Here is a 13,597-nt window from a genome sequence, read left to right on the forward strand (position 1 = left end):
GACATCAATAGTGCTGAACAAGTCAAGTCTCCTTTTTTTACTCCTTGAGGCATATAGGGAAGAACTGCCCTGCTATTTAAATGCAGTTCTCCCCCTGTTAAGGCACTGCGTTGACAAGTGATGAGTTTAAATACAAGTTACAAAAAACCGCAGTGAAAGGGGAAAAGCTAACAGACACCACCAAGCTGAGGGGACAGAACAAGGACTTAAAGCAACACAGAAATCAGATGATGACAAAGAGCTGGAGGTGACAGTACAGAGGGATGAAAAAGATGACAGAGACATGAGGCCTCAGCAGCAAAGCTGCAGCAGACAAAGGGATGAGAGATGACATGCAGGTAGGTAACAGCATGACAGAAAAAAATGGAAAATGTAGATGAAGTAGATGACTTAACATGGTAGCAAGGAAGGAGGAAAAGTCAAAGACACTAACAGAAAAATTAAGAAATTCCACAGTACTACATCACACTGTTGTATTTCCAGTCACTGCACTGAAGTGTCACTTTTCCTTCACTTGAAGCTTCTTCTGAATAGTTCAAATTTTTACACAAATCTCAGTTTTGTGAAAACCACTGCTCTAATACCACTGGGAACATGATATTTCTGAAGTTTACATATCTGGTTTAATACTGTGTAAACACATTATTTAATTTACACTGCTTCTTATTCATTATTTATATGTTTTCTAGATTATTTAGGCTACATTTTTCTATGGATTCCTAAGTGCTACAGCACTGAACCTGGCAACAACAAACACTATGATAAAGAAGAGCAGTTTCAAACATACAGTTCACAAATTCACAAACTTCTAATGTGGGCAAAACCATGAGTGACTGGATATGAAACGAATTCCCTGACTATCACTTTGTTTCACGAGCTCAGATTACCAGAAGTCCAGAAGAATTAATATTTTCAGAAAACTAAACATAATCATGTAATTTTATTCAAAAGATCAAAACTAATGACAAGATGTTGGTACCAGATTGCTCATTCCTTCCTGAACTCTAAGGTACGCATTCTCAAAAGCCTTTTGCTGAAGCTTCAGGGGAAGAGGTCTTGACATTCCAGAAGAATCTCTCTGTTTCACATCCTGAAACAAACTTAAAAAAAGAACAATGATAATTAGCATAACACTACAGAATTACTGTATGTTGTGCATACCAATAAGATTCTGATTTTCTGAATATAATTATTTTTGTCTTAATTGCCTTATATAGATTTTTCTTTATTTTATTACAGAGCAGTTTCTCTCTATATATTGATCTCTCACATCACAGAATAATTGAAATGCAAAGTTGGAACACTTCAACAAAATTCCATAGGTTTTTATATTCTGACAAAATTGCAGTTCCAGAAGTATCAAAAAGAGCAACTATGCAGTAGCAGAAGTGACATCCAGTTAACTGAAATTAAGCCTTAATCTTACAAACAGAAAAAATATCTACATTATCACCTGGTAATTGACTTTGCAGCAAGAATTCGAACTTGATGGTGACTGTCTGCAAGGAAATGTGGGAAAGCATCACTCACAGGCAAATCTTCATTTTTCACATTAAGGATTGCCCACTTGCAATGAGGATCAACCTGAAGAAAATTAATATTGTGACTCAAAATGTATAGAAGATACACTGCAATGTGCAAAAGATATTCATACACTGTTTTTAAGTACATCTTCAATAAATATTTAGTATGCTAATGAATGTCAGAAAATCTGGGATTACCTCAAGCAGGGTTTTCATGCAATTTAAAAGGGCCACTCTTACTGATGCCGTGCATTTCCCTCCTTGAGATAAATGCCTAAAACAAGGAATACTCAATTAACAGAAAAAGTTGCCCACAATTTTGAGAAACAGTCTAGCAAGTTAGTTTCTGCTGCTCACAGTTGACTCTTTTGTGCGCCATGGGCATTTTTGGGAGAATTTGACATTTTTATTGGTAATTGTAAACAATATTCTTTTTGGGTTGCTGAAGTACAGCCCTTGTCATAACTACTGATGCAATTCAGTATAGAATCAGTCTTTGTTTGTATACAGCAGTGTAATTTTTATTATTCTGGTACTACCTTAAGGATTAATTTTTTGCTACAAATATAGAATGACACACAAAATCTGAGAAGTTAAATGCTGCATAAAGATTCCACAGTACACAAAACTAGCAAGAGACACAGCAGCACTACAGTCCTCTTGCTGATAGCAAAGATAAAAACCAAAAATCAAAAATTTTATGTCCAACAGACTCCTGCATTAAATAACATACCAGAAGGCTCCAACAACTGTCAAAAACTGTCCTTTGGCATTCCCTGCCTCTTCAGCAGGTTCTTTGAACTGGGCCAACCCTGCTGCTAAAGGGAGCAAACTATTTAGGATTACTTTACAAACTTCTTGATCTCGACGATACAAAGAACACACAGTACTGTAAAGAAAAAAGAAAAAATATCTTGAAAAAGCCACCAAATCCCCTGAAATAGATGTAAAACATGCTGAATAGTTTCTTTCTTACGAAAGAGGCTTAAGAAGCATATCAACATCGACTGCAGGCAAGAAGTGTTCTTCAGTAGGGAGCTCCTTCAACAGGATCAAGTACTGTGGAATAAAAAACCCAAATGGAATAAAAAGCCCAAACAAAACAAAAATGATAAACAGTACTTGGAAAAATAAGTAGTCAAAAAGAAGAATTAGGAACTTTTTTGTTAAGTCTTACACAAAACCATTCAGGAAGACACCTATCATCAGCAATTGCAGTTAGACTGGTCATCTTTTCATGCAAACACTGACACACAGTAATACAGATCATCAAACTTTTAGTTCTGGCAGTAAAAAATATACCCTTTGTAAACTAAGTCACAGATATTATTGAATTGCAGAGACTATTTCTAGTTCTTTAACAAACAATTAATTATAAAGGCAAGATATATTTTTCTCAACTCTTCATTTTCTGGCTTACAAATTCAAACTGCTGTTTTCCTGACTACAGCACACTTCAAAAACACAAAATGTAGCCATTTTAAGTCTTCCAAGGGGACTGATGATAGGAGAAAGACAATGTGCAATCGAGAAGACTATGCAAATTTAGTAACATTACAATTACAGAAGTGGGTCTGCTGTAAAAACCCCTCATACTCACCATGTGCAGATGCAGTGGCTTAGTGCTGTCAAAGACACTGCCTTCAGTCAGCATTAACAGCCTCCTCCGAATATCAGAGGCTCGGAAGCTCAGTGTCTGAACTCGGACTGTAGTTACACAAATACACAGGAACCTCACAATTTCAAGGAGAAGTAAATCTTGCTTTGTCAACTGTTCTTCAGCTAATGGACTCAAAGCACCTGGAAGTAAGATTTTCATGTAAGAAATGCTTCTCCAAAGGCAACAGAAGAGGTGGTAACATTTTGAAGTCTTTGCAAAACTAATATATGTTCTCAAAAAAGATAAGAGGACAAGCAACCTTTATGTTCATTTTTTATTGAGCAGCTAGGGCATTTTAATAAGAATTTAAAACAAAAGGTAACATCAGTACTTGTAGCTCCTAACCGGAATAAAAAGACAGATTTATGCTCCTGTCCCTCTGAAGGTCCAGATATAGTGTCAAGAATTATTGATCAGGAGAAGGAGAAAAGCTAAATAGGACTATTTTTAAGATAATGAAGCACAATCTAATGAGAGACAAGTATTCTACAGACACATTTTCTAGTCTTTTCTATGCCAAAACTTCTGTCTTAACTCTGATAAAGTTATTGTCTCTTCTTGCCTTATTTGATTTACAAAATTAGAAGTAAACTACTCCTTTCTAAATAAGCTCGAACACTTCATTAACATCTTTAAAACACTGATGAAAATTATTACTGCTTAGAAAGTACCTGGTTCAACCACTACCTTCTTCAACTACTAATAACGCAGCACAATTTTGTACCTTAGTAACTTTCAAGCAGAGATATTTGCAAAAACAAGCTTTTGGAAGTAGTTTGGAGATAGAAAAGACTTACCTGTTACAGTTTGCATGTCACCAGATTCATTTGTATCACCTATGTCAGTCACTGAATGATCATCAAACAAACTTTCAGATGCCTGGTTATCTACTTCCATTATACTCTCCTCAGGATCATTCCTGAGATCCACTTCTCCCAGTACATTTGGCTTTTCAGTAACTGTCATCTGACAAAAACACCACAGACTTTTAAAGCTGTTTTTTAGGGACAAAAGGAATACCACAGACATAGCACAAGGAGAGACACTGCAGTTTTCCAGTGAACTAGAACCGGTGAAGAGAGTAAGGGCAACCATCAGAGAACTGATGAATTTCATCGTTTGTGATAAACCGGTTTTCTAACCATTGTCTGATCTATTCCCTTTAGGATAGAAGCTTCCTCAGACAGATACTGATCTCTGCGATTTAGATTCTGCCAAGGACAGTGTTAGTTTTTAAGAAACAGTTCTCTCTCTAAGACTCACCAATTTCTCACCATACTTCGTAACTATAGAGAAATGAAAAGGAGGCATGTGATTTTCTGAGGGCAAACTAATTACCACTTTCCCTACCAGATGACAAGTCAACACATGGCAAAAACCCCAGCTCTTCCTCACCTGAAAAGCAGGAATTTGCCTACCCAGACCTGACTACAGCATCATGTGCCAAAGAGAAGTTTTAAGAATTGTGCTAAACACAGTGATGTGCCACACTTCCGCTTTTCCCAGTGGGAAAGGAGTAATTTACAGTAAGATTTAATACCCACATAATAAACACAAGAAACACTGCTCCTTTACAAGTGCATTAATGTTACCAATCTACTGGTATAGAATTATTTTGTATATACTTCTGCTGCAAGAAAGTATTAAAACCATGAAAAACAGCAGAAATTTGTTTTTTAATGTGAGCTGGAATGCTAACCTTGATCAAATGTTATCCATCTGCTCTGCTTTTTACCCTAAGCCTGTGTTCAAATGCTAAACAGAAATGTTTCCGGTTAGGAATTCTCTACAAAACACAATGTATTTCAATCTATTTTTTCAGTAATATGTATCTCGTTTGGTTTGCCTCCAGATTATTGCGCTGTAAAACCAATCCCCTCACAGAAGAGCACCGTATTCAGAAACAGACAGAATGTACTTACCAGATTCTTGCAAATATCTATCAGATCGTTCATAAATTTTGATGTTAACAAACGCAGGAATAGATTAGACAGCATCTTATTAGCACTGTTCTGTAAGGAAGCAAGAGGTACAGATAGGTTAATTAAATTTTTACAGGAATTAAAGGTATGATACTCAATTTCCTGATCTCATTAATGAAGAAAGAAATTTAAACTCCTTTATAAACTTTACCTTGGTACAATTGCACAAACATTTTGTACACTGCATTATCAAAGTCCTCAGTGTGTTGATCTGGGTATCTTCATTCAGTCTGTTTTTAGATTGGGAAATGGGTTCTCCAGCATAATGAATGAGAGACTAGTAAAAATACAACATGGTTAGAAAACCTCAGTGACACCTATACATTGGCACCTACACAGTACACACATGAAGACAAAAGGAAATGGTTCTCATTCATATTCTTTGATACCCATAGTGTGCATCAATTAATCCACTTTTTTTTCTGTAATATCCGTTGTGCTCATTTTGCTCAAGTAGTGACAAAACCATGGCGCGCTTGAAACACTAGTATTTTCATCACAAAAGAAAAATACAGCACATCTCAATAAAGCATAAGTTTTGGGTTTCTGTATTTAAGCCAGGAACCACCTCAGATAGTGCTAATAATAAAAATATTAGCAATAGCTGTCTTCATACTGGTTTGAACCATCAAATTATCTTAAATTCCTGAATAAAACAACTAAAAATGAAAGGACTTGTTATCCTGTAATAAGTCCTCTGTCTACATGTCCATGACTTCCATTTTTTTGAAACATGTCACTCAGAAATGTATCAATATTTAGAATAATCTCCACTACAAAACTCATGAGCTGGTGAACTGACAGAATTTCAGTGACTCCCCTTTCAGCAGCAGAAACATATTTAAACCTCTCTAAGCTACCTTTTTCTGAAGAGATACCTGTGTTTTGAAAACGTGTCAATGCAAACAGAATTTTATTAATTGATTTATATTCAATGCTTTATTTAATTTTCAGTAGGTCCCAAATGCATTACTGCCTACCTTAGCATTCTGGAACAATGCTGATTTACAGGCATCCTCCTCTTTAAAAATACCAGTGTAGCAATAGCAACCCAGAACACCAACCAAGAGACTGACACATCGCACAAGGTGCTCAGCAGCAACAACCCTAGACTAAATCAAATACACAGTATAAATACCAGCAGTTCATCACCACAAAATACAGAATCCATACACTTTGCCTTGGAAATAGCTTGTTTGGGAGCACAAATGTAAGGATGTAACAACAATTTCTAACTTACCTTAGGACCACAACTGCTTAAAAGGTTTTCTGACATTGCTAAAAGGCAGTTCTCTAGTGTTTCCCTAAGATTTTGGTTGATGGCAAGTCTTGAACCAGTCACATTTTTATCTGCAACATTTACTCCAAAGTTAGTGAAAATATCCATTTCATCAAATGTAGTCTGCAGGTACAGCTCTTCAACATGAGAAAAATTATTTTCTTCTTTCCCTTGCACATGTTGCTCACTTGAAGAAGAGACACAGTTTTTACTTTAGCAGCCAATATGTAATTTAAAACTCTTAAATACTATTATTTAAATACAGGAAATACACAAAAGCAAAATAAAAGATTTTATCCTTTTCTGCTTCCAAACCCTGGTTGACCTTTACTTTCTGACACGACTTTCACTGTGGAATGGACAATACCATTCTAGCTCTAACTGGAAACATGAAGCCTGCACACAGATCATACCTTCTCCTGCAGTTATGGAGCAGCATCTGCTTTGTGTTAGGGTCCCTGACCTCAGCCTACTTGACACAGCTGAAGCAGAAATCCACAAAGCCCCTGAAACTAGTATTTTCAGCTTCTAGTAGGTAAGTCTTATCTTGCATCGGAACAAGTTACACACGTTTTAGTCTTATTAGGAAGAAACTTTGGATACAGTCCAAAGCATTGGTGAAAGATGCAGCAGTATTCCTAGCTTAAGTACCTATAATGATTAATTTAAAAACATACCATTTAGCGTCATTTTGGAAAAACATCATGGAGGCTCTGCAGTTCTTCATTGTAAGGCTCACAAGAATTTTTTGTAATATAAGATGAGGAAAATCACTGTAAGAAAGAAAATATTTTCGTATTTTCTTGCAATCAGACAAACTCTTGGGATTCCTGAAGCACACACAAACACTGACCAGATTAACAGGGTATCTTCAATGAAATTTAAGTTTTCACTGAAGATTTTTAATGCATAGGTCACTTATCTGCCATGACATGCACAGATAACCAAATTATATCCCCAGAATGACATTCTACAGGAAGCTGAAAAACCCTACAGACTCTGCTTAAGCTTTAATATAACCAAATTCTGCATTAATATAATATGTTTTTACCCGCAGATTTTTTTGTGTTACACGATGAGCTTACATGTAAAATTATACCACAAAAACTTTACCTGAGGAGCACAGGAGGCAACTCTGCACATTCTTCTATTTCTTCCTCCAAATTGCTGGACAGGAGCCATTTCATTATTGCCTCCCTTAACACAGAACCCAGATCTCTCTCAGAAATATTCTGTTCCATTCCTATGTCCAAATTTTCTGGCACTGAGTAGGCAGACATCACTAATGATAAACAACATACAGCAGAACTGCAAGAAAAATGAAACAAGGAAACCATGTAGTATTTGTTGATTAGCACTCTAAAGCAAAGTGAGTATTTCTGCATGCCCAGGAAGCATCAAGTACATAAGCAAGTTAAAAAGCATGCACTGGTCCATTCCTTCATTAAAATCTTTGCACTTTCATCTTTCTTGGCTATTACAGACATTTCTTACCTATCTTAAAGACTATGCCAGAGTACTTATTTCAGAATAAAAATTCAGAAGAAAACAAGCTTCTTAACTTCAAAAAATCAACATTTGTCTGTCAGATCATTAAATTTTTAGTCCATTTTAAATGTGAAGATGCTTGCCTCTTCTGCCTCTGCTTTCAGTCTTTTTACATATTTATGATAATTTCAAATGCTTAGAACACAAATGTGTGCAGTTCTTGAATAGAAATATAGTCACATCAACAGTAATATTGAGTAACACAGTGGTTTTGTCTGTACAGTAAAGAGAAATGTGAATCAGACACAAGACACTATCCTTGATTCCATTTTACCTTGAAGGTTTGCATGCAGGTCCTGAAAATATCTTCCAGAGTTCCTTATCTGTTACAACAAGGTTCCCTTGAATCATAGCTCCAAGCAGCCCAAAGCTCTCCACTTCAATTTGCTGAAGGCTAACGCTGCGAATGGTAAGAGTCCAGATCTTTGCCCAGGTTCTCTGGAGCTCCAACTTGTGGGTGCTTTTCAAATCAGTTTTCTGGTTTTGATACAAAGCTACCTCTGTGAGACACTTCAGCACATATGGGGTCCTTTCTCCTCGGCGCTGCTGAGGCAGTAACTGGTGAAGGACATTGAGTAAGGTGGGCAGCTCACTGCTAGGAATACTCATGGGATACTTGGATATTAGCTGACTTGTAATCTGTAACCTTGAAAACACAAAGTGAAGCAATTAATACCAAATACACAGAAATTCGCATTTTCAGAAGTAAATGAACAAACAAACAAAGCCTTCTTCAATTGCATTTCTCATTTATACTTTCCAGGATTGAGCTGATTTATTTACTATCAAAAGTTAAAGATTCAGTATTTCTACCATTTCCACAGTTCAGAGGTCCCTTGTGGCAAACAAAATACCCTTCAATCAAGGTCCAAGGCAAGAAGCCAGGCCATGGAACAGTTTTCAGGACAGGTATTACAGAAAACCATATGAACTAGTCCAAAATGGCCAAACTCTTAATGGTTACTGTACCATGACTCAGCCAGCTTAGAGCAACTTCCCACATGCTCTGACAATCTAAGTTCACTGCTTAGATATATAATCACAGCATGTCCAGACAACCAACTTAAATGCACAACATATTCAGGAGAATGTTGAACGTAAAAAGAGGTCTGGAGTGATACTTTTTTCATGTAAAGATGTTATTACCAAGGTATGACATCAAAATCCTTCTGGGATCTCTGCACATTGTCTCGAATAACCCCCCAGCCAAGCTCAATCCTCCTGCGCTTGTTTGGCACCATGCTCTCACTGGACTCTCTTTGTGAAACAGCACACGACTGGGTAATTTCAAGGACTTTGGTATCCTCTGTAAAAACCTTTCATAAAGAGAAATTTAGAAGTATGCAAATTAAAAAAAAAAAAAAAAGTAGCAGCCTTTACAAGAAAACTGGAATACTTACAGCCTAACAAGAAACACTAGTGAAATACTGTATAATACATTTCTAAACCGTACAAAATTAACCAAACACAACACATCACAGATAAAAGGTATGAATACTTCAGCCAAACATACAGCTCAGTAATTATACAGTCAATCTTATATTCAAATAAAAATGTTACCTGATGACAAATATCAGCCATTAACTCAATTAAATTTTCCTTTACAGCAATATTACGTGAGCCTGAAGAATACTTCCCCCTGCTACTGATGAGATTTATTTCATTCACCAGCAGATCATACAGGTTATGTAAGATGCTTTGCCACTTTGTTAAGTCATATGCACCTGTACATACAAAAACAATTAAAAGAGAGCATGTATCACCCATTTGACACAATACCTAAACTTGCCCAGAAAATGCAAAATACAGACAAAATCTGAGTAAGGCAAACAAAGTTCAGCAAGTGCAGGCCTGAAAAGCAAATTCTATACTTTAGAACAAATAAAGTAAAAACGGGGAAAAGTTAAGAGAGAACTTAATAAACATATTGAAGTAATTAGGGTAGGAATTAAATTCCTAATAAAACAATTCTTCATCTAACTGGAAAGAATACAGTTAAAGGTAATGGATAGATTTGTACAAAGTAAAAAAAAAAAGAACTATGCTAGAACTACAATAAATGATGGCAAACAAACATAATTACTAAGTTATATTCTCTGACTCATTTTACAGCGTAAGTCAGATTCAACTGACAGAGGTAAATTCTGGGTTCAAACAGATCTGATAAGACACCAATACATGTGGCAACCTAAACCCAATCAAAATTATTATTTCTTTTCCCCAGACTTGGTATTTTCATTTAGAAATTGAAACTGCCTTTTGATTAAAAGATGCCCCAACCTTTAAAGGACGTAACACAATTAATACTCTCTTAGTGGAAACAATTCGAAAACTCCTTTTCACTTTCACTCAGAACTAACCTGTAGCATAACACTACTGACAAATAATCATCACTACCATTAATGCTTCCAAAACTCAGTATCAAAATTCAGAGTTGGCACAGTAATTTAAACAATCACATGCAGCAATAAAAATAATTTTTTATTGTACCTCTTCCCTGAGATTTTGCACCCTTTGGATGATGAATACGAACTTGGAGATGAAATAACTCAATTACTGATTCTTTCAGGGAATCCTTTGGTCTGTACTGAGTCCATATGTAAAGCACTGTAGGCAAAATTTCTTCCCCTACTTTGCAAATCTGTATGCGACAGTTGTCAGCAAACTTGTTGCAGAAGATATTCAGTGCTCCAACAATATGATCGAGGCCTGCAGTATTCTTCTCCTGCCTGTAACACAAACCTAACACTCAAACTTCCAAGAGAAATAATCTTATTTATTTTTGTAAGTATTGTTTATATGTAAATACTAGCAAGTAACAACATTCAGAATAGTATTTGCCTAACAAATGCAGAAGTTATTAGTGTTTTAGAGAAGTTCCTTAACTGACATTCAAAGGCAAAAGAAAATATATCTGAAGAAGTATTACCTGTTATTACTCAAGTCTAATCCCCAGTACTTAATATAAGTTATTTTCTAGCATACAAAAGAAGCACTTGCAACTTACCTTGCAGACTGCATTGCTTTTGAAAAGAAGACAAGCATGTCAGAACACAACCCATCAGTTTGGAAGCAGTACCCTCTTGTAAGTGTGTGAATTATCCTAGCCACTAAGACTCTATTAATGCTCCCAGAAGGTTTGAGGTATAAACGGCCATACAGGGTCAGCAAGTCTGCGAATGTATTTAAAAATAAAGGTAAGTATAAACATATATATGACAAAGAAATACATTAAAAAATCTTGACACAAAATATTGCATTAAAGATACAGAGACTACCACTCTGTGTTTAGCAGCTAGTATCCATGTTCTTACTTTCAACAGCAACAGATCTCTGATTTTATAAATAAAAAAGCTGACTTCTCTAATGTACCCCAAGAGTTATTAGCAAGCATTAAGGTGGAATCACTAGGAAAGGTCATAGTAATCTTTACAAAGATTATATACCCCTCCTCTAATAAAAGCAACTTGTTTCACTTAATGGATTATAGTCTGACGACTTCTAGATTTATGGCCTTCAGCCCTGCCTCACCTCAGTAACTAAATTTCACAGTGCTCCTTACAATCTAATGTCAACATTTCTTCTGCCACACTTCCCGGTTTTGCCCATACGCAGACTCAGCTAACTTCCATGTTCCTAAAGAAACTAACCACCCCACAGCAACCCCCACTGGCTCCCCATGCCTGTGTTCTCTTCAGTGACCTGTGCAGACCATGCATACATGACCTGACTGTACAGAAGTACTTATGTTTCAGCAAGCAACAGACAAACAGTACACAGAAAGAAAAACAAAAAATCAATTCCTAATCTTTGTTGCTTTGTCTACTTCAAGTGTAAGCCTGCAGAGGCTGACACTGCTTTACTCCATATTTTGTGCACTATCTCTCACAACAGGACATCAAACAAATCAAAACACTTCTAAAATATGCTTCTACAAAAGGAAAAGACATTTCTAAGTAGGCTCAAAAATGTTACCTGACCACTGCTGCTGGGATATCTCACACCAGTATTTCCTTACTGAGAGGATATCCTTTAGGAGTATACTACTACAGTCAGAACCATAAGCAGCACAACTTATTGGATCTCTTATAATTTCCATCACATAAATCAGAAGTTCCTGACATTTCAGTCTGGGTCCTCCTATATGAAGAAACAACATGAGATTATTTAATTAACCGAAATTCTACCAAATAAATCTGTAATTAATTGTTTGCAAATGTTACCTAATTAAAAAAATAAAATAACAGAACAGCCAAACTTACAGTTTTGAAACAGTTCTAGGAAGAAATATTTTCTTAAACTGTTTCTAAAATATAAATTACCAGTGGGAGGATATATCAGTTATAGACACATTGAGTAATTAGAAAAAGGCACTGGGAACATCAAAAAGGACAAATAAGGAGCACAAGTGATGGATTCACATTAAGATATTTAAATAGCAAACATCTGGAAGCAAATATGATGAACCCTACATTGGTAACTTCAAAGTTAAAATTCAAAGTTGAAAGCAAAGTACCAAACCAAACCAGTATCTCTCTATGATAATGCATACTACTAACTTTTATTAGCACATCTGATGAAATATTTGACCAAGCTTCCAACTTCTTGTATTTTCTTCTGTCTTGTAGTTTGGGTTGAAGCAGATGCATTTGGTTTCGTCAGCTGCAGGTTTTTAAGTTCTTTCTGGAAATATTTCTGCAAGACACTTCAAAAATAAAAGAGAGATTAACCAAGGATCTGCTCATTTATGACTGAAGTAAAATAGGAAAATGTTGGTTTAAGCTAAAATGCCAGGTCCTGTTCTTCTCACAATTCTAATTATCAATGACTAAACCCAAGTGAAATACACTACAGTCCAAGCATGACTGGAATACGGTCTATAAAAGAAAATGCAAGTTTTAAAAATAACCCTTAGCAACTTGAAGTAGGAACCAAACTTTTCTTTGAACTTTGCACAGTGCTAAACATACAACTTACAATTAGGAAAAAAAGGATTGCTAAGTGTTTTTATTTATGCTGCAACATTATAAAACAAAATAATAAGAAGTAGTTATCATTGCTTTTATTGGGAAAGCTTTCAAGTCCTATTTCCTTATAATTCGAAGTTAATATATGGATTATGTCTTAGATCTATGAATAAATTAAACCTTTCACGGTATTTGTCACTGTAATTGCTATAGATTTTTCTGGCCTTCTATTTGAATTCAGTTTAGAGGCTGTATTTTTGTATTCCTCCTGTGTATTCCTAATATACTAATGTCTCTAAAGCAACATATAAAATTTATCAAGTACTTTTTACAAAACTTTTGGTATACTGTGAAACAAAAACTATTCCAATGCTGTCAAATTAAAAAACATAATGGAAAGCAGGAACGCATTCAATGAAAAGTAATAATTCACATAAACTTTTACCATGAAAGTTAATTCTGCCTGAAGCTGCTGTAAGAACTTATCACACTCATGCTTAGTCCAATCTTAAAGTACACCTGAAGCAGACTGTACCAAAGATTAGCCTCTACAAACATGCCACAGTCCTTCTACTGTGTCTTGAGCAATTCAGCACAGGAAACTTAAACAAAGCTACCTGTAATCCACATAAGAACTA

The 13,597-nt window shown here is 35.7% G+C and overlaps 1 protein-coding gene across 1 annotated transcript in view; it reads right to left on the bottom strand.

Moving 5' to 3' along the window:
- ATM (ATM serine/threonine kinase) overlaps nucleotides 1-13,597 on the bottom strand; it is a 57,717-nt gene that overhangs the window by 41,755 nt on the left and 2,365 nt on the right. Inside the window, exons 4-23 of the mRNA XM_068181386.1 lie at nucleotides 12,552-12,697; nucleotides 11,968-12,132; nucleotides 11,000-11,165; nucleotides 10,483-10,721; nucleotides 9,553-9,716; nucleotides 9,139-9,308; nucleotides 8,267-8,638; nucleotides 7,558-7,752; nucleotides 7,122-7,217; nucleotides 6,406-6,631; nucleotides 6,146-6,277; nucleotides 5,317-5,442; nucleotides 5,106-5,195; nucleotides 3,981-4,149; nucleotides 3,124-3,323; nucleotides 2,500-2,582; nucleotides 2,257-2,412; nucleotides 1,722-1,797; nucleotides 1,454-1,584; nucleotides 980-1,100 (exon numbers count right to left, since the gene is read on the bottom strand). Of these exons, the coding sequence (XP_068037487.1) occupies nucleotides 980-1,100; nucleotides 1,454-1,584; nucleotides 1,722-1,797; nucleotides 2,257-2,412; nucleotides 2,500-2,582; nucleotides 3,124-3,323; nucleotides 3,981-4,149; nucleotides 5,106-5,195; nucleotides 5,317-5,442; nucleotides 6,146-6,277; nucleotides 6,406-6,631; nucleotides 7,122-7,217; nucleotides 7,558-7,752; nucleotides 8,267-8,638; nucleotides 9,139-9,308; nucleotides 9,553-9,716; nucleotides 10,483-10,721; nucleotides 11,000-11,165; nucleotides 11,968-12,132; nucleotides 12,552-12,697 (3,223 nt within the window). The remainder of the gene's footprint in view (nucleotides 1-979; nucleotides 1,101-1,453; nucleotides 1,585-1,721; nucleotides 1,798-2,256; nucleotides 2,413-2,499; nucleotides 2,583-3,123; nucleotides 3,324-3,980; nucleotides 4,150-5,105; nucleotides 5,196-5,316; nucleotides 5,443-6,145; nucleotides 6,278-6,405; nucleotides 6,632-7,121; nucleotides 7,218-7,557; nucleotides 7,753-8,266; nucleotides 8,639-9,138; nucleotides 9,309-9,552; nucleotides 9,717-10,482; nucleotides 10,722-10,999; nucleotides 11,166-11,967; nucleotides 12,133-12,551; nucleotides 12,698-13,597) is intronic.

The sequence above is a fragment of the Anomalospiza imberbis genome, chromosome 2 (genome assembly GCF_031753505.1).
Source record: "Anomalospiza imberbis isolate Cuckoo-Finch-1a 21T00152 chromosome 2, ASM3175350v1, whole genome shotgun sequence".
Lineage (NCBI taxonomy): Eukaryota > Metazoa > Chordata > Aves > Passeriformes > Viduidae > Anomalospiza > Anomalospiza imberbis.